This window comes from Macaca fascicularis, chromosome 1, assembly GCF_037993035.2.
Source record: "Macaca fascicularis isolate 582-1 chromosome 1, T2T-MFA8v1.1".
Lineage (NCBI taxonomy): Eukaryota > Metazoa > Chordata > Mammalia > Primates > Cercopithecidae > Macaca > Macaca fascicularis.
The window spans coordinates 81,410,894-81,437,389 of record NC_088375.1 but is presented as its reverse complement, the minus strand read 5'-3'; the positions used below and the strand labels follow the sequence as shown (position 1 = coordinate 81,437,389).

Below are 26,496 nucleotides of genomic sequence, written 5' to 3'. Positions count from 1 at the left end.
CCTTTGGTTAAGGTGTGAGGACTAAGCTCTGATTTTTTATCTTGCCCAAATTCCTCTCTAAGGGATCTAGGGAGTCATGCCCTGCAAACCATGGATTCTCATCAGATGGGTTTTATTTGACCCTGTATATTGTGACTTGCTTTTCAATCTGACTCTGGCATAACATTATGAGACAAGGAAGAAAATATTTAACCCCAAAATATATCTCCTTGCCATGCCTTGAAATTGCCCTGCAAAGCCTCTTGTGGGAAAAATCCACATTCTATAGAGAATCCCCTCCACACTTTGTTTTCCTTCCTTTCCTTCCTGATTCAGGAGATAATCAACTAAGAGCCAGGCACCCTTTTAGGTCTGAAAATAAACATTTTACAACCTGCTCTCTCTGTCTCTGGAGTCTGCTGAGATATTCCTCTGCACAGTAAAACTTGGTTGCCACAATCCTTTATCTTAACCTGAACATTCTTTTCCATTAATCCCAGGTCTTCAGATAAACTCAACCGATTGTCAACCAGAAAATGTTTAAATTTACCAATAGCCTGGAAGCCCCCGGCTTTGAGTTGTCCCGCCTTTCTGAACCAAGCCAATGTATTTCTTAAATGTATTTGATTGATGTCTCATGCCTCCCTAAAATATGTAAAACCAAGCTGGACCCTGACCACCTTGGGCACATGTTCTCAGGACCTCCTGAGGATCATGTCACGGGCCATAGTAACTCATATTTGGCTCAGAATAAATCTCTTCAAATATTTTACAGAGTTCGACTCTTTTCATTGACAGGTAGTATCAGCCAAGTTTCTCCACGGTAATATTACTTTCTAAAATAATTATGTTATTTTACTTTGCAAAGTTACTTTATAATTAATAAGCATCTTGTGGGAAGGTACTGTGAGATTACATATGTGTTCCTTCAAATTTTACTCACTAGTTTTAGCATCCATTGATGGTTCTGGCCTGAATGTATGATAATGATGATGGTTGTCAAATGCTGGGTTTTTTTTTATATCATTCCTTTTACATCTATTTGTTGACTTTCTACTGTAAGGAAAAGCTATCTTGTTTATTCATTTATTTATTTACGAATTTATTCCCTCATATTTAAAAAACAAAACTGTCAGCATAAAATTAGTCCTGGTGTGAGCATTTTTCCTTGATCCCTCAGTGAGAGTAAACTTGTCAAGGCCTCTCTGGTGAGCTGGTGAGCTGGTGGGCTGGTGAGAGGAGTCATTTTGCAAGATGTGAATTGCACTGGAGCCCTGAGTGTGGCTGAGGGAAATTTGAGTCGGGTTTCTGGACCAGGGGCAGGGTTGAGACGGCAGCAGGTGAAGGCTGAAGACACTGTCTGGCATGAAAGACTAGGAGTCTAAGAATATGATCAGCAGGCATGTGTGTCCCTATGACAAAGTAGGACTCACTGTGGGGGACCGCAATGTTCATTATACGTATTCTGGAAACACAGCACCTTGTACTGTAGAACATCTGAAACCAGTGGCTGTGGTAGTGCAGGGGAAGAGTGGCATTGGGGGCTCACTCCAGCCATGCCAGCCACTCTTACTTTCAGGAGAATGGGAGTAGGAGAGAGGCAGAACATGGCCCACATGTCAATCATGATGGCTGCACCCACTATCCAGTTCATGAAAACGGGGGCCTCCTCTGCGTACTTTCAGGGGCAACTTTGCAGGAGCCTAAGATCCTATGTGAGCAGGCTGAGACCAAAGCCAATTAAAGTTGAGGGGTATTTCATGCTAGAGGCTGGAGACACCATGGGACATAAATTCTGATCCATACTGTGCTTTGACCTGGCAAACAGTCCTTGAAAATTTTAACTAATCAAAATAGAGGCAGGGCTTGGGTTTGATTCAGAGCATGGTGCCAAGTTGGTAAGTGGCTCCATCTGCCAGCCTCCCATGCTTGTCAACACAATTTGGTTGTGTCCCGCTCATTCATGGGTCCTTCCTTGGATTTTGCATGGCACAGCAACAATCCTTCTCCTGCAGTACTACATATACCCCAAAGGAAGCAATTCTGAGCTAAGCACTTGCATAGAGTGACAAATGCACAAAAAGACTTGTGCTAAAGAAAATACCCAAGGAAGAGAGCATGAGGCTATATGGTTGCATGAGAAAAGCAGCTTCACCAAATCTACCAATTAGCTCCCCAGGGAATTATTTAATCCCATCTTTCATTTAATTGAAGACCAGAACATTATTATCTCTGGCATGTGAAGAAGGCATCCAAAAGAAAATTAACAATAGTATTAATTTATCATTGATTCAAACATAACTTGAGCTCCCTAAATTACAGTTTCATTGTATTTGGGCATCACATCAAATCAAGCCCAGTGCACCTGTCTTCAAGAATGAAGAGATATGGCAGTGCGGCCGGGTTCCTTCCGCGGGACGGGGAGAAAGAGAGAGCGCGAAAGAGAGAGGATGTCTCTCTCAGACTGGCACCTGGCGGTGAAGCTGGCTGACCAGCCACTTGCTCCAAAGTCTATTCTTCGGTTGCCAGAGACAGAACTGGGAGAATACTCGCTTGGGGGCTATAGTATTTCATTTCTGAAGCAGCTTATTGCTGGCAAACTCCAGGAGTCTGTTCCAGACCCTGAGCTGATTGATCTGATCTACTGTGGTCGGAAGGTAAAAGATGACCAGACACTTGACTTCTATGGCATTCAACCTGGGTCCACTGTCCATGTTCTGCAAAAGTCCTGGCCCGAACCTGATCAGAAACCAGAACCTGTGGACAAAGTGGCTGCCATGAGAGAGTTCCGGGTGCTGCACACTGCCCTGCACAGCAGCTCCTCTTACAGGGAAGCGGTCTTTAAGATGCTCAGCAATAAGGAATCTCTGGATCAGATCATTATGGCCACCCCAGGCCTCAGCAGTGACCCCATTGCTCTTGGGGTTCTCCAGGACAAGGACCTCTTCTCTGTCTTCGCTGATCCCAATATGCTTGATACGTTGATGCCTGCTCACCCAGCCCTCGTCAATGCCATTGTCCTGGTTCTGCACTCAGTAGCAGGCAGTGCCCCGATGCCAGGAACTGACTCCTCTTCCCGGAGCATGCCCTCCAGCTCATACCGGGATATGACAGGTGGCTTCCTGTTTGAAGCGCTCTCGGATGATGAGGACGATTTTCACCCAAACACCAGGTCCACACCCTCTAGCAGTACCCCCAGCTCCCGCCCAGCCTCCCTGGGGTACAGTGGAGCTGCTGGGCCCCGGCCCATCACCCAGAGTGAGCTGGCCACCGCCCTGGCCCTGGCCAGCACTCCAGAGAGCAGCTCTCACACACCGACTCCTGGCACCCAGTCAGGGACACCCATCACCAGTGATCTCTTCAGCCAAGCTCTACAGCATGCCCTTCAGGCCTCTGGGCAGCCCAGCCTTCAGAGCCAGTGGCAGCCCCAGCTACAGCAGCTATGTGACATGGGCATCCAGGACAATGAGCTGAGCCTGCGGGCCCTGCAGGCCACCGGTGTGGACATCCCGGCAGCCCTGGAGCTCATCTTTGCTGGAGGAGCCCCATGAACTCCCTGCTTCCCCTAAACCCCCAGCAAGTTTCAGAGGCTGCTGCCCATGGGAGGCACTCATGAAGGTGCCTCCATCTCTCCCTCCCCCAATATACCTACCTGATGGTCAACTCTCAAAAAAAAAAAAAAAATGAAGAGATATGATGTTCGGAAGCCTTAATTTGAAATGCTGGGTGCATTTTTCATTGTTTATGCTTTAGCCATTTTTGCCTGGAAGTTGCTAGTGGTACAGTGTTTTATATAATGTAGTCTTCACGTCAAGCTTTCGAAAACATGCCAAGATTTACAAAGCAGGATAGCCATGCCCTCAAATGTTACTTCTAAAGTTATTTTCTTGACACTTTGAGATAAGCTAAAACTGCACTCCTGTAGCAGGGCTGGATGGTGTCCTAGTATCTCAGACACTTGTCTGGCCACCTAGAGTGTACCAGAGGTGGTTCCCTCTTTACAGGTCAGCGATGGGCACAGTGAGCTGATCTGTCGCCCCTGGAAGTTGCATGTGCAAGGGCCTCCCAGGCCCCCTCATGCAGAAGTCATCCCACCTGGATCGGGGAGTCATGTGGAGCTCACCAAACAGCTGTCAGAGAGCCCTGGCCTGGCCAGCAGGGCCCTTCTCACAGAGCTGTAACATTTCAATTTCAGTAAATTGTACTGGCAGCCAGCACGGGAGCAGATGCTCTGCGATGAGGGTTCAGGAAGAACAAACAGTACCTGCCGTCAAAGGATGGATAACCTACTCGGGATTCAACCAATATTGAGGAAAACATGGTAGCGAGTGAACAGAGCCCGGGACTGGAATCACTGGATTTGTGTTGGGCTCTGAAATCCTGTCACTTAGGGCCGTCTGCCTGACCTCTTGGCACTTCCGTGTCTTCCTCGTAACTGGAAAACAGCAGTTCTTACCTGGTAGTTTCTTGTGAAGATTAGTGAGAGAATGGAGACACAGTGCTGGCATGGTGTCTAGAGCAAAGTAAACAGAGCTCAGTAAACAGTAGCTGCTTTAAGTGCCTCCTGAGTACTGGACGCTTTTATCTCTGTGATGTTCCATCAGCCCTATGATTAGGCCCCATTTACAGAGATGGCATCGCAAGGCCAGAGAGCTGAGGGGCTTGCTGGTGGTTGGTGGTTCATCAGCGGTACAGCTGCGCTGGACTCTGGCCCTTCTGACTCCAGGCTCAATGCTCTCCTTGTCCTGACAGAATTGGCCCTTGTAATGTCAAGATCATTGATTGAGAAGAAATACTCCAGCATCTTCGAAGCAAACACAACACTAATAACAATGATCTCTTGCCTTTGTATAACCCCTTTAAATTTCCAGAGCACCTTCACATCTATTATCTTCGATCCCATCTGTTTCAAAGCGTATTCTTTTTGTTCAATGTGCAAAAATTACTTCTACCCGGACTTTTTCTGCTGCAAAGCTCTGGATGCACTAAAGTGTGTCAGGATTAATGTTCTGGATGGTGTCTTCTTCAGCCTAGGCAGGGAGTAGGATGCCTTTTCTTCGGGGTTGATGAGGCGCTGTTTCTATTTTGGGCTTTGGGTGGCTGTCCTACCCAGTGCACCTCACTGGAAGCTCCTTTCTTGCTTTATTTCCTGAACTACAGGAGCATTTCCTACTTTCCACACTACTTAAATTCATGTAGGGGTGAAGCAGAAGTCACGTTGGTAGGAGGCTTGGACTAATTGCTCATTCCTATGTCCTTTGTGTGTGTGTCCACATGCACCTGTGTGTATATTGGTTGTGCTCTCCAGTTGCCCTGTCTAATGAGGAAGGCTCAGTGAGCACTGATCACTAAAGTCTGGCTGATGATGTTTCTCAGGGCTCCCTTCCAAGAGCCCAAATGTTGATCCTCCTCGTGTTGCCTCTTTATCTCCTTTGCTTGGGGCTGCTCCCATTAATGTAGATTATATCAAATAGGTTCATTATATTTCTTCTCTTTGAGCAAGGTTATTTTTCAAACACTAAGCACAAATAATTATTCAGGAAACACTTTGCAGAAACGTTGGAGGAAAACGCTACAATCCAAAATCTATTTTGGAAGCTTTTAGAAAAAAACAGGAAATCTGACAGGGGTTGGGGGAAGCAGGTGCTACATTCTTTTCATGATAAATGCCTGTGTCCCCAGTGGGCAGGGGTGAGGGTGGGCTCAGGAGGCTATCTGACTAGTCCCTAATGGACTGAGAAGGCATTCCACAGCCTTTTTCAGCTCCAAACCAAAATGCCCTAGACTCAAGCACCTCTTACTATAAAGATAAGAATGAAAGGTCACATGTGCTGGTTCTCAGATTTGCAGGAAACAGAGCAAAGTCAGCAGTTAACTTAACGTCTCTGGAGGCCTCTGCCCCTCCCTGTGCTGAACTTACCATTTGGCACTAGTGCATGTGACTTTGGCAGGAGTTTCAATGACAAGACAATATCAGTGCATGCTGAACAAGCCATGTATGGGGTGTGGAGTGTTCCCAAAGCATCTTTGGAGGAAATATATTGAAATGTAAAGCCATCTGCTGAGTTGTTCTTTATTTGTTACCTTTGTTTTCTACTCACAAGTCACTAGATTTTTTTTTTTTTTTTTTCGAGAGAGGGTTTCATTCTGTTGCCCAGGTTGGAAAGTAATGGTGTGATCATATCTCACTGCAGCCTGAACCTCCCTGGCTCAGGTGATCCTCCCAACTCAGCCTCCTGAGTAGCCAAGACTACAGGCACACACCACCATACCCAGCTAATTTTTGTATTTTTTGTAGAGATGGGGTTTTGCTGTGTTGGCCAAGCTGGTCTCAAATTCCTGAGCTCAAGTGATCCACCCACCTTGGCTTCCCAAAACGCTGAGATTATAGGTGTGAGCCACTGTTCATGGCTACAAGTCACTAGATTCTTAATGGAGAGGAACTTGAGGAATAATAAAACTGATAACAATAGCTGCCATTTTTCAGAACTTTCTGAGCCGAATGTTTCACATATGTTATCTCATTCACTTCATACCAATCCGGTGAGCTGAGCAGCATTACTACGTTCATTTTCTAGTTGAGAAAACCTACGTTCATTTTCTAGTTGAGAAAACTGAGTCCCCCAGTGGTGATGTCCCTTGTGAAAGGTCGGTCAATTGGTAAACAGCAGAGCTAATATTTAAACCAAACACTGCTTGACTCCAAATTCCATACTTACTGCACACCACATTCCTGTGCCACTTCTGTCCACTAGTCCCTCATCCAAGAGTAACCACTAACCTGATTTCCATGCAGAGATTAGTTATGATTGAATATGGTTGTCAACTATGCTCTTTGCTGTATAGAATTTCAGTGTGTGACTATGTCTCAATTTATTTATCCATTCTACCATCTATCCATTCTACATTGAATGGTTTCCAGTTCTTGGCTATCACAAAGAGTGCTTTTACGAATATAATATATAAACTTTTAAGATTGTGGATAAAATCACATCATCCATGCAGAAATCATATCATCTGTGAATAAGGTTTTAAGGGTTTTTTTCCTTTCCTTTCCAAACCTTACACCTTTTATTTCCTCCCTCCTTCCCTCTCTCTCTCTCTGCTTGCTTCCTTCCTTCCTTCCTTCCTTCCTTCCTTCCTTCCTTCCTTCCTTCCTTCCTTCCCTCCTTCTTTCCTTCCTTCCTTCCTTCCTTCCCCCCCCCCTCTCTCTCCCTCCCTCCCTCCCTTCCTTCCTTTCTTCCTTTCTCTTTTTTTTTTTTTTTTTCTGACAGAGTCTTGTTCTCTCATCCAGGCTGGAGTGCCGTGGTGGAATCTCAGTTCACTGCAACCTCCGTATCCCAGGTTCAAGTGATTCTCCTGCCTCAGCCTCCTGAATAGCTGGGACTACAGGTGCATGCCAGCAAGCATGGGTACTTTTTTTGTATTTTTAGTAAAGAGGGGGTGTTTCACCTTTTTGTCCAGTCTAGTCTCGAAGCCCTAGCCTCAAGTGATCCACCCACCTGGGCCTCCCAAAGTGCTGGGATCACAGGCGTGAGCCACTGCACCTGGCCTCCTTTCTTTCTTCTTCCTGATTTTAAAAGCCTTCCCTGTTTTATCATTAAAAATAATGTTTACTGTAGGTTTTTGGTAGATCCCCTTTATCAGATTAAGGAAATCTCTTTTTAATCTGAGCTAGTTAATTAAAAATAAATGAATAGATATTTTGAATTTTGTCAGATGTGTTTTCTCCATCTATTGAAAAACAATATTGTTTCATTCTTTTAATATGCTAATATGGTGAATGATAATTACGGTTTTCCTGAAGTTAAGCATTATATTCTTGGAATAAACCCAGCTTAGTCCTGATGTACAGTATTATTTTTTTTCATAAACTACAGGATGCATTTTGCTGATATTTGTGTAGAATTATTGCCTGTATATTCATGAATGAAGTTTTCCTATCACTTTTCTTTGCTGGATTTTTTGAGTTTTTGTATCAAAGTACAGTGCACTCATATAAAAAGTTGCGGAGCATTCTTTTTCTTTTTTTTTTTAACTTTTTTTTCGGGTAGGGGACAGGTTCTGGCTCTGTCGCCCAGGCTGGAGTGCAGTGGGAGCAATCTCGGCTCACTGCAACCTCTGCTGCCTGGGCCCAAGCAATCCTCCCACCTCAGCCTTCTGAGTAGCTAAGATTACAGGTGCCTACCATTACGCCTGGCTAAGTTTTGTATTTTTTGTAAAGATAGAGTCTCACTATGTTGCCCAGGCTGGTCTCAAGTTCCTGAGCTCAAGCAATCCACTTGTCTCGGCCTCCCAAAGTGCTGGGATTACAGGTGTGAGCCACTGTATTCTCAAAGAGTTTGCATAAGATTAGATGATATGCTCTGTGAATGGTTGGTAGAACTTACCTGTAAAATCATCTGTGCCCAGTGATTCTCTTTGTGGGAGAATTAGACAATCAATTCACTTGTTTTAATGGTTATGAGCTATTTGGACTTCAAAATTTTTTTTCGAGTTGGTTATTTTTAAATGAATGTGTGTTTCTTCTAAGCTTCTGCTTCTTTATGCATTTTTTGGGATATAGTTTTTAATAGTACACTATTATCTTTATAGTCTCTGCTGGATCTCTCTGTATATCCCTCTTTTTATTTTTAACATTGTGAATCTCTTTTTTCTCCTTCCTTCCTTCCTTTTTTCTCTCTCTTTCTTCTTTCCTTCCTTTCTCTCTCTCTCTTTCTTTTCTTTCTCTCTCTTTCTTTCTTCCTTCCTTCCTTCCTTCCCTCCCTCCCTTTCCTCCCTCCCTCCCTCCCTCCCTCTCTCTCTCTCTCCTTCCTTCCTTCCTTCCTTCCTTCCTTCCTTCCTTCCTTCCTTCCTTCCTTCCTTCCTTCCTTCCTTCCTTCCTTCCTTCCTTCTTTCTTTCTTTCTTTCCTTCTCTTGACAAGGTCTCACTCTGTCACCCAGGCTGGAATGCAGTGGGGCAAACATGGCTCACTGCAGCCACGACCTCACAAGCTCAAACAATCCTCCTGCTTCAGCCTTTTGTGTAGCTGAGATTACAGCCATGAGCCACCACACACGACTAATTAAAAAAAAAAAAATCTTTTTTTCAACTTTAAGTTCAGGGGTACATGTGCAAGATGTGCAGGTTTGTTACATAGGTAAACATGTGCCCTAACTCGTTTTGAACTCCTGGGCTCAAGCAGTCTGCCCACCTCAGCCTCCCAAAGTGCTGAGACTATAGGCATAAGACACCATGCCCAGCTACAAGCCACTAGATTCTTAATAGAGAACACCATGAAGAATAATATTGATAACACTGATTAAAAACCATAGCTGTCTAACAATCCTGTTAGAAGTTTAGTCATTTTATTTGTGTTTCCAAAGAACCAATTTTTGGTTTTGTTAATCATCTCTGTCATACCTTTGCTTTCTATTTTATGAATGCCTGTATTTATAGTTATCTTTCTTTTACTTTCTTGTATGTATTCTGTTGTTCTCTTTCTAATTTCTTAAGTCGGTTGCTTAGCTCGTTAATTTTTAGCTTTTCTTCTCTTATGTTAATAAGCATTTGAGTCTCTACATTTCTCTTGTATTAACTTTTTTGCTGCATGCCGTAAGCCTTGGTATATGGTATTTTTATTATTGTCCTGTTCTAAATACTTTAAAATTTCTATTAATGATGTTTTAATCCACAGAGCATTTTAAAATGAGATTTTAAAATTCTAAGCTTATGTTTTTGAGTTCCAATTTAACTGCATTGTCATTAGATAACTATATCTATAGGATATTGAATATTTGAAAATCTTGATAGTTCTCTTATGGCCATGGTCAATTTTTGTAAATATTTCTTTTTTTTTTTTTTTTTTTTGAGATGGAGTTTTGTTCTTTTTGCCCAGGCTGGAGTGCAATGGCGCAATCTCGGCTCACTGCAAACTCCGCCTCCCGGGTTCAAGCGATTCTCCTGTCTCAGCCTCCCAAGTAGCTGGGATTACAGGCATGCGCCACCATACCTGGCTAATTTTGTATTTTTAGTAGAGACGGGGTTTCTCCATGTTGGTCAGGCTGGTCTTGAACTCGCGACCTCAGGTGATCCACCCGCCTCAGCCTCCCAAAGTACTGGGATTACAGGTGTGAGCCACTACACCCGGCAAATATTTCATTGTTATATGGACTTTACATATGTCCAATAAACCGAGCTTGACGATTTTTTTATATTTTGACTTTTTTGTTTATCAATAAAAAAAAGAGGTGTCTTTGAACATCTCTCACTCTGATGATGAGTTTAATTCCTCTATGTGTTCTATTGATTTTGCTTTACATATATGTAAGATTTTCTAGAATTGCTTCATCTTCCAGATCAATCATTTTGTTATTATACAATGGTCCTCTCTGTCTATATAATGCTTTCTCTATTAAAGTCTTTATTCCCTGACAGCAGAAAGCTTTCTTTTGGTTATATTTGTTTCATGTATATTTTACTTCCAACATTTCCTTTTCCTTATGTTTAAATGTGTCCCTTGTGAATAGCATAACTGAATTTTAAAAATATCTAGTGTGACAATATTGGTCTATTATGTGATGAATTTAGTCTTTTTCATTCATTGTGGTGACTGATGCATCTGTATTCCTTTGTCTATTTGTTACTTTTTGCATCTTATTTATTCCATTTTTACTATGCCTATTTTCCTCTTCTTGACTATTAAAACTTTGAATTTTGGTTGCTTTCTTATTTCATTTTTTCTTCTACTTGTCTGGAAGTTATGCCATATTCTATTTCTGTTATTTTGTGGTTTCCCTCGAAATTTTACCATGCAAATCTACTAAACTCTAACATTAGAATCTTAACCCTCCTATCAAACCATTTAATAATTTTGTTTTCTTTTTTTTATTTCAACTGCTTTAGGGGTACAAGAGGTTTTTGGTTACATGGATGAATTGTATAGTAGTGCCGTCTGGGGTTTTAGTGTGCCTGTCACTCAAGTAGTGTACATTGTACTTAGTGAGTAATTTTTAATCTCTCATGCCTCACCCACCCTCCTCACTTTTGAGTCTCCTATGTCCATAATACCATTCTGAATGCCTCTGCATACCCATAGCTTAGCTCCCACTTATATGTGAGTAGAGGCCACTCAACCTTATTTCTTCTCCCAACTTTCATTCTATTGTTTGTATTTTGATTTTGTCCTTTAAACATTTTTATTTCCATAAATTAGATGTGGAAATTAGATGTCATTTTTATAGACAATGTTTGTTAATATGTATTTATTTATTTATTTATTTATTTATTTATTTATTTATTTGCAGGATCATTTTTCTTCTTTCCAGAGTGCATTTTACAAATGCTTCTTTGGTTTGGGTCTGCCAGTAGTAAATTCTGTTTCTGTTTCTCTGAAAATGTTTTTATTTTACTCTCATGAGTGAAGATATTTTTGCTGGGTGGACAATTCTAGGATGTTATTTTCTCTTGGCACTTAGAAGGTATTATTTCACTGTCTCTTGGCTTTGATTTTTGCTGTTGAGAAAGTTGCTGTCAGTCTAACTGTCATTCCTTTGTAGGTGATACATTTTCTTTTTAAAATGCCTTTAAGAGATTCTGTTTGTTTTTGGTGTTCAGCATGCTACTTTCAATGTGCCTACAGTTGGATTTACTGTCTTTGTATTTTCTGGAGACTGTCATGATGCTTACTGTGTCAATGTACTCATTTTTCATCAGTTCTAGAAAGAAATCTTTTAATTTGTTCTCTCTCCCATTTTCTCTATTCCTTCCTCCTGGACCCTGATTTGCTGTTGAAACTTCTTATTTTATCTTCTGCATCTCTTAACATCTCTTTCACATTTTATATATTGTTTCTCTGTGCTGTATTCTGGGAAATTTCTATGGACCTATCTTCAAGTTCTCTAATTCTCTCTTCAGCTGTGTTTAGTATGCTATTTACTGCCACCCTTTGCGGTTTTTGAAATAGCAAAAAATACTATATTTTTTATTTCCAAGAGTTATATTTCTTTTTCAAATATGAATAGTCATATATGCCATTCCCTTCTGCTTGCCCATTTTTATGATTATATTTTTTCTTAAACAATTTATTTGTGGTTTTTCTCTCTTCTGATTCTGATAATTTTAATATTTAAAGTCTGCATGGGTTTTAATTTTTTATTTCTGTTGATTATCACTCATTACAATTTGTTTATTTGTGTGAATGATCTTTGTGAACTCATATTTGACTCATCTTAATCTGTGGAAAACTTGAGAGCTTAAATTGAGGATGCTTGCCTCAAGAGTGGATTTGTGTTTGCTTCTGTCAGGAGCCAGAGACACAATTACCCTGGACAAATGTCATCTCCTTTCAGGGTCTCCAGTCTGAACTGGGAATCTCAGAGTGAGCTTATCCTTTTTGCTATATTGCTGTTTGTCCTCAGAGAAGGAATTCTGCCTTTATGTGTACAGACTGTGTGTGTGTGTGTGTGTGTGTGTGTGTGTGTGTGTGTGTGTGTGTGAAGTCCCTGTGGAGGTTTACCTTACTTCCAAAATCCTAGCAATGCCAATAAATTGTATTTTAGGAAGCAGATAGCTGTTTGAAAGCAGGAGGGCCCTCAAGACAGCGAATCCCTCACACTGTGGGAAGTAGAGGTTTGGGCCTGTTTTTGCATTAAATGGAGAGGGAGTATGAAAATCCAAGGAAACATGGAAACATTTCATTGTTATTAAAGCCACCCCAAATAAATGTTAGTTATTGTTTGTGGCACATAGTTTCCTACATCTCATCTTGTGATTGTTCTCATGCTCTCTTGTGGCTACAAAGCTGTCCAATAACACCCTTGCCAATTCTACCCCATTCTGATAACAGTCCCCATGACCCAATTTGCACACTAGACCAAGTATAATGCTATATGTTATAATACTATAATGGACACAGGTACAAGGGAATGGCTTGTGAACAAAGCTTGCCCCATTCAAGTCTTCTTCTGGAATTCTCCATATCAGAGGCAAAGAAGTCTGTCTTCTTGCATTGCAAATGGGATGCACGTAAGCCTGAGGTTTTTGGTGGCCATCTTCCATGCCACATGGAGAGTGTCCATCTTTAGCCTTGATTAACACATGGGTCTATTTCTGAGCTGAGACTGTAAGGAAGATATTTTAAAAATGATTATAAAGAAGGAGGGTTAGTCACTGACAGTACATACATTCAGAGGGCTACAGGAAGGCTCCCTTACTGTGCAACAACTGGGACCTAAACCTTCTGCCCCTTTGCCACCTTCAAGTCAGTAAAAGAGACATGACTTTTAGCAAGTGCCATCACCCACACAATGCAAGTGACAATTAGGCCAATGCAGAAAATAAGACTTAGAACCTTTTGGAGTGGCTCCCTCTTTTTTGAGAATTAGCTCACTTCTACTTAAACCACAAAAATATAAACTTGCCAGTGAATCTGACTTCCTCGTTCCTTTGAGTTAGAACATCTGCAACATCAAAGTGAAACAATAACTCCTTCTGAAGCACAGGAAAATTAGTTGGAAACAGAACTATTCTGGTTTCAAGGGCTATTAGAAGGGAAATGGGTCTAGTTATAACTAGACATAGAATTGGAAAATACCCAGAACTTTCTAACTTCTGAAAAAGGCAAGATCAATTGGCAAGTGTTTGATGTTTCAAAAATAATTTTTAAAAGCCTATTATTGAAGGACTCTTGGATTATGTCAGATATACAAAGAGGAGAAGAATGCAGCTCCAGATAATTTTAATGACATTCCAGACCTAGGAAGGAAGGATTAATGCCTGAGAACACTCAGTTGGGTCAGCATTTCCCCCCAACCAATGCAGAATTGCTGCTATGGGATTAGGATGGAGGGAGAACATTAACAAAGGCTGTTCCAATGTAGATTAATTCAGTTATACAGTCAAGGGAGAAGCACCTACATCCCCTAATGTCACAAGTAACTTCTTTTTGTTATTTTTTGTCATTTTATTTATTTATTTATTTATTTTTTATTTTTTGTATAAAACATTTAATTTATTGGTCTTTGTGGAGAATTTGATGCATCACCACTATATTACAACAGAGCCATTAATTTTGTAGCTTCATCAACATTAACTGGTTTGCTTTCATGACGCTGCTGAGGAATCAATTCTTTCTGCAGAGGTTCAACTGAAGGGCCTTTTGAGAAATGTGCAAGTTCCTTTTGTACATTTACAAAAGCTTTATTTACTCTGTTAACTTTTTCATCATTCATAATGTTTATCTTCTTAAGATTAGTGGTAACTGGTTTTGCTTTGTTTTTAGCCTTAAGGTTTTTTTGGCTGGCTATGTGAAATACATTCCTGGACTTCGGCCCTCTTAATTTGTTCTTGCCCATTGTCAGAAATTTAATACTTGCGTGCAGCTTCCTAAGCTCCAGGAGACACCGTCTGGCACGTACCTATTTATTTATTTTTTTGAGACAGAGTCTTGCTCTGTGACCCAGGCTGGAGTACAGTGGTGCGATCTCGGCTCACCACAACCTCCGCCTCCCGGGTTCAAGCAATTCTACTGCCTCAGTCCCCTGAGTAGCTGGGATTACAGGCATGTGCCACCATGCCCGGCTAATTCAAATAACTTCTTTAAAAATTCTGAGGTCTGTAAGTTTAAATGCAACCAAGATAACTGTCAGTCTTGAAATTTCTACCATAAAAACATGTATATTTTAATATTTGACAAGAGTTAGGTTAATTTGCCATTCATTCCTCCCAAATTCTGAGTGCACTTGCAATTCAGATTTTTTAAAATAAAAATTTGTGTCCGGCACTAGACTCAAGAAAAAATTACATAATAAAAACCAACATGGAATTCTTATCATGTGTTAGGCACTGTTCTAAATTCCTTACATGTATTAATTCGTTTAATCATCACAACCCTGTGAGTTATATACAGCACTTTCTGCCCTTTAGTTGGAAAAATAAACTGATGCATGGGTGGGTTAAGAACCTTGCCCAAAGTGACTGATTAGTTAAGGAATGAATCTTGGATTTTAACATGAGCAGTGTGGCTTCAGAGCTTGTGTTTTAACTATTGTGTCCTACTTCCTTTTAATTGTTGAAAGGCCACATAATGTATGAAGACTGCAATGGGAGTCAGGAAAACCTGAGGCTCAAATTCCAGCTCTGTCATTTACTAGCAGGAGCATATCAGAAATCTTGCTCAACCTTACTGCTAAGCCTTAGTTCCTTATCTGTGAAATACTGTAGTATGTATGCCACAGAGAGGTTATGAAATTAAAGGAGATAAATGAATGTAAAAGAGCCTAGTATGTGTCAAGTGCTTGGCATATAGGAGACCTTTGATAAGGTTTGGCTATTAGAGGGTAGGATGTTTTGATCTTGTGGCTTTGATCTGATATGTACTTAAACACGAATGTTTAAGTCAGAAAACCAAGGCTATTACATTTTCATTGAGCATTGATAGAGTATTTTTCAACCACAAATCCCTTTAAGCCAATTCAATTCTGTGATCAGTTTTTTTAATGGTATAGTCTCTGCTTCCAATTTTTTAATTTTTGTTTTCAATTTACAAAAACTTCTTTGGGTTAAGATCAATTGCACTTCTTTATTAGTGTTTTTGGCAATATCAAATGTGATCAATTATAGTCTCTGTCATTGTGGGCTTTCCTTTGTGGCAATTATTTCTTCCAGGTTCAACTTTCCCAGGTTGAATTCCGCATATGAAAGTGTTATAAAAACTTTGGTTCCATCATTCAATTTTAGTGTATCACAAATGTTACTATTTGCAGTTTTAGCCATCACTGAGTTTACTTTGTGCTAATAAATTTCTACCAAACCTAGTTTTTCTGGTGTCAACTTTTGAGGTTGTTATTGTTGACAACAAAATGTTATTTCTTTCTGCCATTTTCCCCCAGCAGTATACAATGTGCAGTTTTAGTAATGTCAGTTTTATTTGGTTTTCATAAACTTTTTATTTTGAGATAATTATGGTTTCACATGCAGTTTTAGGAAATAATACAGAGATCCTACATGCCTGTTAACCTGGTTTCTCCCAATGATAGCATCTTGTAAACTACAGTACAATATCACATCTAAGATATTGACATTGATAAAGTCAAGATACAAAACATTTCCAACACCAGAAGGATCCCTCATGTTTTGATTTTATAACCACACCCACTTTCCTCCATTTCCACTCATTTACAATCCCTGAAACCCACTAATCTGTTCTCTGCAATTTTGTTATTTCAATAATGCTATATAACTAGAATCACACATTATGTAACTTTTTGGGATTGACTTTTTTTTTTTTCCTCAGCATAATTCTCTGGAGATTTATCTAAGCTATTGGATGAATCAGTATTTGGGCCTAGGTGGGGTGGCTCACGCCTCTAATCCCAGCACTTTAGGAGGCCGAGGTGGGCAGATCACCTGAGGTCAGGAGTTCGAGACCAGCCTGGCAAACATGGCAAAACCCCATCTCTACTAAAAATACAAAAATTAGCCTGGCATGGTGGTGGGAGTCTGTAATCCCAGCTCCTTGGGAGGCTGAGGCAGGAGAATTGCTTGAACCTGGGAGGCAGAGGTTGCAGTGAGCCGAGCCCGCACCATTGCACCCCAGCCTTGGCAACAAGAGCGAAACTCTGTCTAAAAAAAAAAAAAAAAGTTGTTTTCTTTTTATTGCTGAGTGGTATTCCATGGTCTGGATGTACTACAGTTTGTTTAACCTTCAGCAATTGAAGGACACCTAGGTTAACCCTGTTTTTGGCTATTACAAATAAAGCTGTTATATGTATTTACGTACAGGTTTTTGTGAGAATGTAAGTCTTAATTTCTCTGGCATAAATGCTCACGAGTCCTATCACTGGGTTGTATGATAGTTAAATCTTTAGTTTTTGAAGAAACTGCTACACTGTCTCCCAGAGTGGCTGTACCACTTTACATTCCCATCAGCAATGTATGAGTGATCCAGTTTCTCTGCATTCTTGTCAGCAATTGGTGTTGTCACTATTTCTTATTTTAACCATTCTGACAGGTGAATAGTGATATTACACTGTGGTTTTAATTTGCATTTTCCCACACTGCAGCTTGTCATTTTATCCTTTTAACAGAGTCTTTCACGGAGTAAACATTTTTAATTCTGATAAAGTCCGATTTATCAGGTTTTTTAAATTGATTGAACTTTCCGTGTCAAGTTTAAGAATTTTTTGCCTAACCTTGGATCCTGAAGATGTTCTCATATTTTTTTCTAAAAGTTTTGTGGTACTACAATTTACATTTAAGTCCATGATCTATTTTGAGTTCATTTTTGTATAAGATGTGAGACTTCCCCTGTGCTTCCCCCCACCTCAGAGATATCCACTTGTTCCAGCATCATTTGTTGAACAGGTTATCTCTCTCCATCAAATTGCTTTTGCATCTTTGTTGAAAATTAATCAGACATATTTACATGGGTCTATTTCTGGTTTCTCTTTTATGTTCCTCTGATGTATGTGTCCCCTTACCAGTACCACACAGTCTTGATTATGGTAGCTATAGAAAAAGTCATAAAATTCCTCCCACTTTTCTTTTTCAAAATTGTTTTAACTATTCTAGTTCCTTTGCTTTTCCAGATATATTTTAGAAGAATCTTCTATATTTATAAAAATCTGGCTGGGATTTTGATAGAAATTGCAATAAATCTGTGTGTTAGTTTGGGGGGAATTGACATGTTTATTATGTTGATCTTCTATATGTAGTCTTCTGATCTATGAACAGTGTGTTTCTCCATTTATTAAGGTCTTTTATTTCTTTCAGCAGCATTTTATCGTTTTCAGCAGACAAGACTTATATATATATATATATATATATATTTTTTTTTTAGGTTTACATCTAGGTATTTCTTTTTTTAGTGATTGTAAATGGTATTGTATTTTAAAATTTTGACAACATATGTTCATTGATAATATATACAAATACTATTGATTTTTAAAATGTTGATCTTGTATCTTTCTACCTTGCTGAACTCATTCTTTCTAGAAGGTTTATGTAGATGCCTTACCATTTTCTACATAAGCCATCCTATTATTTGCAAATGGGGTAGTTTTATATCTTTCTTATTAATATGTATGGGTTTTATTTCTTTTTCTTGCCTTCCAGCCCTGTGTTGAACAAGAGTGGTGAGTATCAAAGTTCTTGCCTTATTTATAATTTTTTGGGGAAATCATTCAGGCTTTCACTATTAGGTATGATGTTTGCTGCAGGTTTTTGTTTTGTTTTCTTTTTCTTTTCTTTTCTTTTTTTCTTTTGTAGATACTCTTTATCAAGCTGAGAAAGTTTCCTTGTATTCTTACTTTTCTGAAAGTATTATCCATGAATCGGTGCTGAGTTTTATCATATGCTTTTTCTGCATCAATTGATATGTTCATGTGATTTTTCTTTTTTAGCTTGTTAATATCATGGCTTATTAATATGATGATTGATTTTAGAATATTGAATTTGGAATCTAAATTGAATTCTTGGAATCAACTCCACTTGATTGTGGCATATAATTCTTTTTGTATATTGTTGAATGCAATTTGCTAATGTTTTACTAGGGATTTCATGTTTATATTCATGAAGGACATTAATTTGTAGTTTTTGTTTATTTCATCCATTCTTTGCCTGGCTTGGAATTAGGGTAATACTAGCTTCCTGAAATGAATTGGAAAGTGCCCTTGGGCTAGAGATTTTTGGAGGGAGTTTTTAAATTGTGAATTTAATTTTATTAATAGTTATGGGAATATTCAATGATCTATTTCATATTGGGTGAGTTGTGGTAATTTGTGTTTGGTCCATTCACATAAGTTGTCAAATTTATGTGTGTAAAGTTGTTCATGGTATTTCCTTATTATCCTTTTGATGTCTGCAGGGTCGGTAGTGATATACCTGTTTCGCTCATTGTATTGGTAATTTGTGTCATCCTTTTTTTCTTCATCAGTTTTTCTAGAAGGTTGTCAATTTTATTGAACTTTTCAAAGAACCAGATTTTTGTTTCACCAATTTTCTCTATTGTTTTTTATTTTTGCTTTGTTTTCTGCTCTTTATTATTTTCTTTCTTCTGCTTGCCTTGGGTTTATTTTGCTCAAGGTTCTTAAGTGGAAGCCTAGATGATTGCTTTGAGACTTTTCCTCTTTTCTAAAGTATGCACTTAATGCTATAAATTTCCCTCACAACACTGCTTTAGTTGTGTCTCACAAATTTGACATTTTATTTTTCATTCGGTTCAATGTGAATTTTTTATTTTCCTTGAGACTTCCAGTTTGATTTGTGGATTATTTAGAAGTGTTTAATTTCCAAGCACTAGATGTTTTCTTCTTTTGTTATTTATTTATAATTTTGATTCTATTGTGATTGGAGAACACATTTTGTATGATTTCAGTTTTTAAAAATGTGTTGAGCTTGTTTCATTTCCCAGGATACGTTCTATCTTTGTATATGCTCCATGGCCTGGGAAAAAAATGCATATTCTACTGTTGTTTGAGTCTTCTGTAAATGTTGATTAGATCTTGTTAGTTGATAGTGGTTTTGTATTCTTCTGCATCCTTGCTGATTTTCTGCTTATCGAAATCTTCAGCTATAATTGTGGACTTATCTATTTGTATTTCCAGTTCTATTAGTTATTTTTTCTTTTATTGATTTAATTTTTTTTGAGATGGGGTCTCACTCTGCCACCCAGGCTGGATTGCAGTGGCATGATCTTGCCTCATTTTGCGATCTCTGCCTCTCAGACTCAAGTGATCCTCCCACGTCAGCCTCCTGAGTAGCTGGAACCACAGGCACATGCCAGCATGCCCAGGTACAGTTCTATTAGTTTTTGCTTCACATGTTTTGTAGCTCTGTTGTTTGATACATGTCTAGAATTGCTGTGTCTTCTTGGTGGATTGACCCTATTATACATTTATAATGTTCCTCTCTGTTTCTGGTAATTTTCTTTGCTTTGAAGTATACTTTATTTAATTTTAATATAATCACTCTTTTGCAAATATTCTCTCAGTTTATGGCTTATTTTCTCACTCTCTTGATCAATAATTTCTTTGTCTTTAGTTTTAGAAGTTTATGTTGTATCTTATGGATATCTATGGGTTTATCCTTTTAGAGTTTCATACTTTATCACATTTGAAAAGTTTTCAGCCATTGTTTCCTTGAGTACTTTTCCAGTCTTCTCCTTATTGTACCTTTCTCCTGGATTCCCATACCATGAATGTTAGATCTTTTGTTATACTCACGTAGGCCCATAAGATTCTACTCATTATTTTCCCCAATAAATTTTGTTTCTCTGTTTGGATAACTTTTATTGTTCTGTCTTCCAGTTCATGGATTCTCTCCTTTTTTCCTTTATTCAGTTGTTGAGTCCATCCACTGAGCTTTTGATTTTTGTTATTGTATTTGCCAGTTCTAAAATTTTCATTTCGTTCTTGTTTATACTTCTTTTTTATTTGCTGAGACTTTCTATCTATTTGCAGAAATTTTCTTTTTTGTTTGTTTCAATGTGTTCACAATTGCTCGTTGAGACATTTTTATTATGGTGGCTTTAAATTATTTTTAAGTAAGTCTAACATTTGTTCTCATGTTGGCATCTATTGATTATCTTTTCATTCAGTTTGAGATATCCTTGGTTCTTGGTATAAAGTGTGATTCTCAGTTGAAACCTAGACATTTTGAGTATTATAAGACTAGGACTTATTTAAACCTTCTGTTTTATCTGGCTTCCTTTGACACCACTCCAGAAGAGAAAGGGGGCCACTGCCTTATTGCTACCAGCTGGGGACAGAAATCCAGGCCCCTATTCAACTTCCATTGTCACCTGAGGTGTGTGTGTGTGCACTTTTATTACTGCTGGTGGGGGTGGGAGTCCTGGCTTCCCTTCAGGCCTCTACTGATACCTCCCTGGCTGGGAGGTGTAGGAATACCTCATTACTTCTTCCTATGTGGCCTTTACAGGGTGGCAGGGGTTGGGGGCCAAAAAAGGGGTATTCAACCTTGTTCCTGCTGGATGCTGATAGAAGTCCTAATTCCACTCATCTTCCTTTGACACCATCTAGTGTGGAGGTGGGGAGAGATGCCTGAGGAGGCAGTGGTTGAAAGTCTGGGCTCCCCTGTGGTCTCTGCTGGCATTGCTAGGGCAGGAAGAGGGAGCTCCTTGTTTCAGTTTGTGAGGGTAAAAGTCTAGGTTCCTCCCTCAGTCTTTGCTGGCATGGGTAAGGGTGGAGTTTGTTGGAGTAAAGTGGTTATTGTCTGAATTATTTTTCTTGTTAGACTGCCCTTTGTTGGTCCTTTGACTGGAAAGAGCTGATTTGTGTTGGGGCTTTTTTGTCTTCACTTGGTGTCTTGGGGTTATTCCTTTCTTTGGCTCCTGGTCTGGGATATATAAGGCAAAAAAAAAAAAAGCCCACGAAATTTACCACTGTGTGGCTCCTTGGGTCCTGAGGTTCCTAGCTGGTCTGTCATCTCTCCACCTTTCAGTGTTCTCATGTTTGTTTTATATATAATGTTGAGGGCTTTTGGTTGTACTTAAGGGAAAAATAAGAAAAAGTAAGTCTACTCCATTTCTGTTAAATTCATTTTGTATAGATTAGTTCTACCAGTAATATTCAGAATGAATTGGAAAAAATACAAGTCTGTATTTATTTCTTGGAGCAAAAAGCAAAGAACATTCGGGAAAAACGCATGGGTTATGGAGGTGAAGTCAAAACATCCTGTTTTATGGCCTTTATTTTGACTATGTATTGACCACCATGTTGAGTACAGTATAAAGAAGTCTAAGACAATGATCCTGGCTTCAAGTAGCATGTAGGTTAGTTAGGAAGCCAAGATGTGGATTGCAAAATAAGTATGCCATACAAGCAGTAACTACTAAGTACTCCATGGGCCATGCAGTTTGTCAGTGAAGAGTGATGTCAAGATGGCGCAGCCAGGGAAGAGACAGAATGTGAACTAAGCGGAGAAAACCCAGGCATGGATATGGTGGAAGGGGGCAGCTGGGGAAAAGGCACCAAAGTAGGGAGAATGGAACTGACAAACGTGCAAGGTCAGGATTATTAACCAAAAAACCCCACAGCATTTAACTATAGGGTATGTATCAGGTTCTGGGCACTGTGCTGAACACCTTACGTGGAGTAGTTTTTTATCGTCCTTTGCAACCTGCCTTTGAAGTGCGAATTATTTTCCATTTTACAAACAAGAAAACAGGCTCAAAAAGGTAACTTCTCCAGCTTCATACAACTGTTTCAAGAAGAAGAGCTAGGATTCATAAAGAAGTCTGTCTGAAATGTCTTAAGCATTACTCTTGAATACTTGGGTTGCACATGGCATTTGGCTTGAACAGAGGATTAACTTGGGCAAGGGTAAGAGAATAAGGTTGGAAACTGAGGGAAGATATGTGAGCCCTTCCATTTTGAGCAAGGCGGCTGTCCTTGAACATTTTTGAGGAGAAGAATAAGGGTCCTACCGTAGGCCTCTTTGGGGATACCAGGCAGAAGGGACTGGGGCAAGGGAAGAAAATGGAATGGGGAAGAGGGCCTGGTTTCCATGATAAGAGCCAAGAAAGTGGACCTCAAACTGACCTTTGCACAAAATCCTTTGTCAGGTTATCTTTAATGTTGTTTTAGAATTACTAATAAGATATAAATCTCCCAATGGAGCTTATTCTATTTCTCTCTCTCTAATACAAATGTGACACTAGGGGCTTTTTAAAGAAAACATTTAGAGAGTTCAATAAAGACTCTGAGATATGATGCGTTAATTTCTATTTAACTTTTGGCTCCTTATTTTTAAAATGTCATATTACTGAGTCATGCTTAGTCATTGACTCAGGTCCTGGTTAGGTTAATTAGACACAATGTGGGTAGACAGAATGACATCACATACCTCCTTCAAGAGACAGAGGAGAAATAGAGGAGAAGAGAAGGATTCCAATAGAATTTTATTCTTTAAGGCTGGATAGGACTGACCAAAAAAAGAACCAGACCAAATAGATTCCAATGAGATCTTAGATGATGCATTAGTCTGCTTTCACGCTGCTGATAAACACATACCCAAGAGTGGGTAATTTATACAGAAAAAGAGATTTAATGGACTCATTCCATGTGGCTAGGGAGGCCTTAGAATCATGGTGGAAGGTGAAAGACAAGAGAGAATGAGAATCAAGTGAAAAGGGTTTCCCCTATTGAAACAATCAGATCTCTTTAGACTTATTCACTACCATGAGAACAGTATGGGGGAAACCCCCACCCCCATGATTCAATTATCTCCCAAGGCCTCTCCTACAACACGTGGGAATTATGGGAGCTATATAGCTCAAGATGAGATTTGGGTGGGGACACAGCCAAACTATATCAGATGGTGTGGCTGTGGTGGAACAGTCAAGAAATAGTGCTGATGGAATTATAAATACTTCCTATCAATACATGGAGGGAAGGCCAAAGAAGTTCACAATCAGATAAGAACTATAGAGTGCCGTTTTCAAAAATGTTTCACAGAACATCAATTCCATGAAATTATCTGAGAAAAAAAAGAGGTGAGGGACATTAAACATTAAGTTTCTTTACTGCATGTCTTTAAAATTTTAAAGTGCATTATGAACTCCCAAGAGAGGATATAGTATGCAGGGTTCCCAAATCTACTCGTTCACAGGAATCCTCCCACTTCACTCTTTTTAAAATTTCTTTTTGTCTTGGAGATTTCTTATGATGCGTACTTTATACTTCACCCTTTCATAAGTTCTGGGACAGGAAAAGACTTAAGACATGTCACAGAACTGTATCCCTAACTATAGATTTTTCTCTGGTGTCTCCAAAATGTGCCTGTTGTGTGTTTCTCAGATTACTTGAGAGCTAAATGAATATTTTGTATTCAAATCGAAATTCACAAAGCCAAGTCATTTTCATAGAAATTCTCAAAATTTTCTCCCCGACCCTCTAAACTATCCAAGTGAATCAATAAACCAGTTCATGAGAGGAAATTGCAGCTATTTTATATGCTTTTTTAAAATCAATGTTCAATTATAATCAGATTACAAAAGGAATCACATTGCCACATCTCCTTCTGGCTGGCGCTGTAAGCCAGGCGTCCTTGGTTCTCAGTAATCCCTGTTCTGCTGACAGGCACGGAGCTGGGCCTCTAGTACTATCTGATCAAGGGAGCTGTTGGGAGGCGCTCTCTCTTCTCTCCTGGAGGCCTGAGGGAGCTTCTGGAACTCCTGGAAGTTTGGGTCTTTCCCTTGGGTAATGTGCCGCACCCTCTGCTCCTTTTTCTTAATGGCCTCCTTGATGCCTTCAATGTGGCACTTTTCCTCCTTCTCGGCTTTCAGTTTCAGGATGTGGTGGTTTTTCTCCCTCAGGTGGTTGAGCTCCCGGAGGTGCTGCACCTTGTCCCTAGTGGTCTTGTGCACGTGATTCCTGGCCTGTCGGATCTTCTCATCTGCCAGCTCCACCAGAATCCTTTTGCGCATCTTCCTCTGCTCCTCTGACTCCCCTGCACGCCACCTGGCCTGCTGCAACTGCTCTTCCTCCTTCTGGGCCTTCTCCCTCAGCTCGCGGTGCCGCTCCTTCATCAGGCCCTGGTGTATCTCTTGGGACCGCTGGAAACTTTGTTCCAGGGACAGCTGCCTAAGGAGCTCCTCAGCCTTGGCCTGGCAGTCCATGAGGACCTTCCGGGCCTGGTAATTGATGAGAGAGCTCAGGTTGGTGTCCTGGACCTTCTTCTGTCCCTCCACGGCATGCAGATGCCTCTTGCGACAGGCCTCCACCAGCCTCCTCTGTAGCTGCAGGGTGTGTTGCTCCCGGAGGTTCCGTTGCATCTTCTCCTGCTCCCGCAGGCGCCGCACCTGGCACTGCTTTCGGTGCTCTGCCTGGGCGCGCGCCTTCTCCAGCTTCTCCTGGCGCGGGCTCTCCTGGTCCTCAGTTTGTTCCTTCCACCGGCTTTCCCCCGGGGTCACGTTCTTCCTCTGGCTGTCCCGCCGCCGGCAGCGCTGCTCAGGGCTTTGGAGGGTCTTGCGCTGCTCCTTCTCCTGCCACTGCTCCTGGCTCTGCTGCAGCAGCAGCCGGCGTTCCCGCTCCAAGGTCATCTGGACCTTCTGATCCGAGCGCTTCAACTCCTCCCAGGCCTCAGCCGCCTGCTGCTGCAGCTCCCGCATCCTCTGGGCCTTCTTGAGACGGGTCAACACGAGGGCCACAATCTGCTGGTCCTGGGAGGACACCACTGCCTCTTCCAGCTTGCTCTTCAGGACCTGGGTGTGGGGGCTCCGCATCTCTTTGCTAGAGGCCGAGGGCTGGGAGTCCCGGCTTGCTAATGACTCAACCTGGTCGCTGCTGTCTCTCTTCTGGGCGCACCCGCAGGCTGAGTGCCTCCTGAACTTTTGGGAGGGCACAGAAGACCGCTCCGAGGGAACTGAGGAAGCGGACCAGCGACCTAGATGTCTGCCGAGCGGCACTGCCCACTGGTCTCCACCCTGTGCCTTTTCTACCCTGAATGTGCCACTCAGGGGAGTGCCAGCTCCTCCGGAGTAAGGCGGGGGCGAGTCTCCCTGGGCCAGTGGGTAATGCGGGCAGGGCTGCGGCCGCTGGGGTGGCAGCTGGGTCTGCGGCTGCCAAGCTGGGCGGGGCTTGGTTCCTGTCTCTCCCCAGGCATCTTCTAGGCGCCTGCTGCGGAGCCCGTGCTTCCTGGAGCGGTCCAGGGGCCTGCGGACCACATCGCTCAGGCTTCGGCTGCCCCGCGGTGAGTCTGAGCACCCGCGCCTGCGAGGCCGCGGCGTGAACGAACAGTGCGGGTGCAGCCAGCACGCCCCAGCTTCGCTCTCCGCACCCGGAGTCTCGGCCCGGGAGCACGCGGGGGAGTTGGCTCCGGACCTCTGCCCGCCCAGCCGCTGCGTGGACTCTCGCTCTCCGCCGGGCCGCGGGGGTTCCCAGAGGTCCCGGTAGGGCGGCTGGGAGAAGTGGCTGAAGCCTGCCATCCCTCCCTCTGGGCACGCGCAGAGTCTGCGCAAGGGGTCTGAGACCTCCAGAGGACGCTGCAGACACCCGCCCCGCCCCCCGGTCCCGAAGTCGGGGTCGCCTGTGACGCTCCGGCCACTTCACAATGCGCCTGGCAGCTGGGTCCCCGCAGTCTTCAGCCCTTGCCCGGCGCCGCCCACCCCAGTTTTGCTAGCACTCGGAGCACCTGGAATGGGAAGGACAGGAGGCTGGAGATGGGGGTGGTGGGGGTCGGGTGGGGGAGAAAGGGGTTGCAGGTTGGAGGAGGGAATATGTGGGAAATCAGGATGATATTTAAAGATGAGGGTGCATAGTGTCCCCCCACCAGTGTTTCAGGGAGAAATTTGAACTCGCATTTGCACACAAACAGCAGGATTTTAAGAGAGCCCGGGTGAAGGCGTCACCCTCAGAATAAAAAGGGTGGGGAGAAGGGCCAAGGTGCAGTTTCAGGGAGGAGATACCCTCAGCTGCAGAACCACCGTCCTGCACGTGTGTACCTCTGCAACGTGGTCAAATAGAGCGGCTGTGGACGCACATTAATATGCGACACCATCCATTTGCCGTTTTAAATTA

General features: G+C 41.5%; 2 protein-coding genes and 1 pseudogene across 2 annotated transcripts; 1 reads left to right on the top strand and 2 right to left on the bottom strand.

Annotated features, from left to right (window-relative positions):
* Positions 1-2,368: 2,368 nt before the first annotated feature.
* Positions 2,369-3,666, top strand: LOC135970212 (ubiquitin-like protein 7 pseudogene; annotated as a pseudogene).
* A 10,235-nt stretch (positions 3,667-13,901) lies between these two features.
* LOC101925831 (ribosomal biogenesis factor) lies at positions 13,902-14,363 on the bottom strand. The gene has a single exon (XM_045397649.3). It carries the CDS (start codon positions 14,311-14,313, stop codon positions 14,011-14,013), a length of 303 nt encoding a protein of 100 aa, XP_045253584.2. The 5' UTR covers positions 14,314-14,363; the 3' UTR covers positions 13,902-14,010.
* Positions 14,364-23,905: 9,542 nt separating this feature from the next.
* CCDC185 (coiled-coil domain containing 185) lies at positions 23,906-25,931 on the bottom strand. The gene has a single exon (XM_005540938.4). It carries the CDS (start codon positions 25,902-25,904, stop codon positions 24,033-24,035), a length of 1,872 nt encoding a protein of 623 aa, XP_005540995.2. The 5' UTR covers positions 25,905-25,931; the 3' UTR covers positions 23,906-24,032.
* Between the last annotated feature and the right edge of the window lie 565 nt (positions 25,932-26,496).

What these genes read in the sequence shown, in the direction of transcription:
- LOC101925831 (XM_045397649.3), bottom strand. Translation starts at nt 14,313, where the DNA reads ATGGGCAAGAACAAATTAAGAGGGCCGAAGTCCAGGAATGTATTTCAC.
- CCDC185 (XM_005540938.4), bottom strand. Translation starts at nt 25,904, where the DNA reads ATGGCAGGCTTCAGCCACTTCTCCCAGCCGCCCTACCGGGACCTCTGG.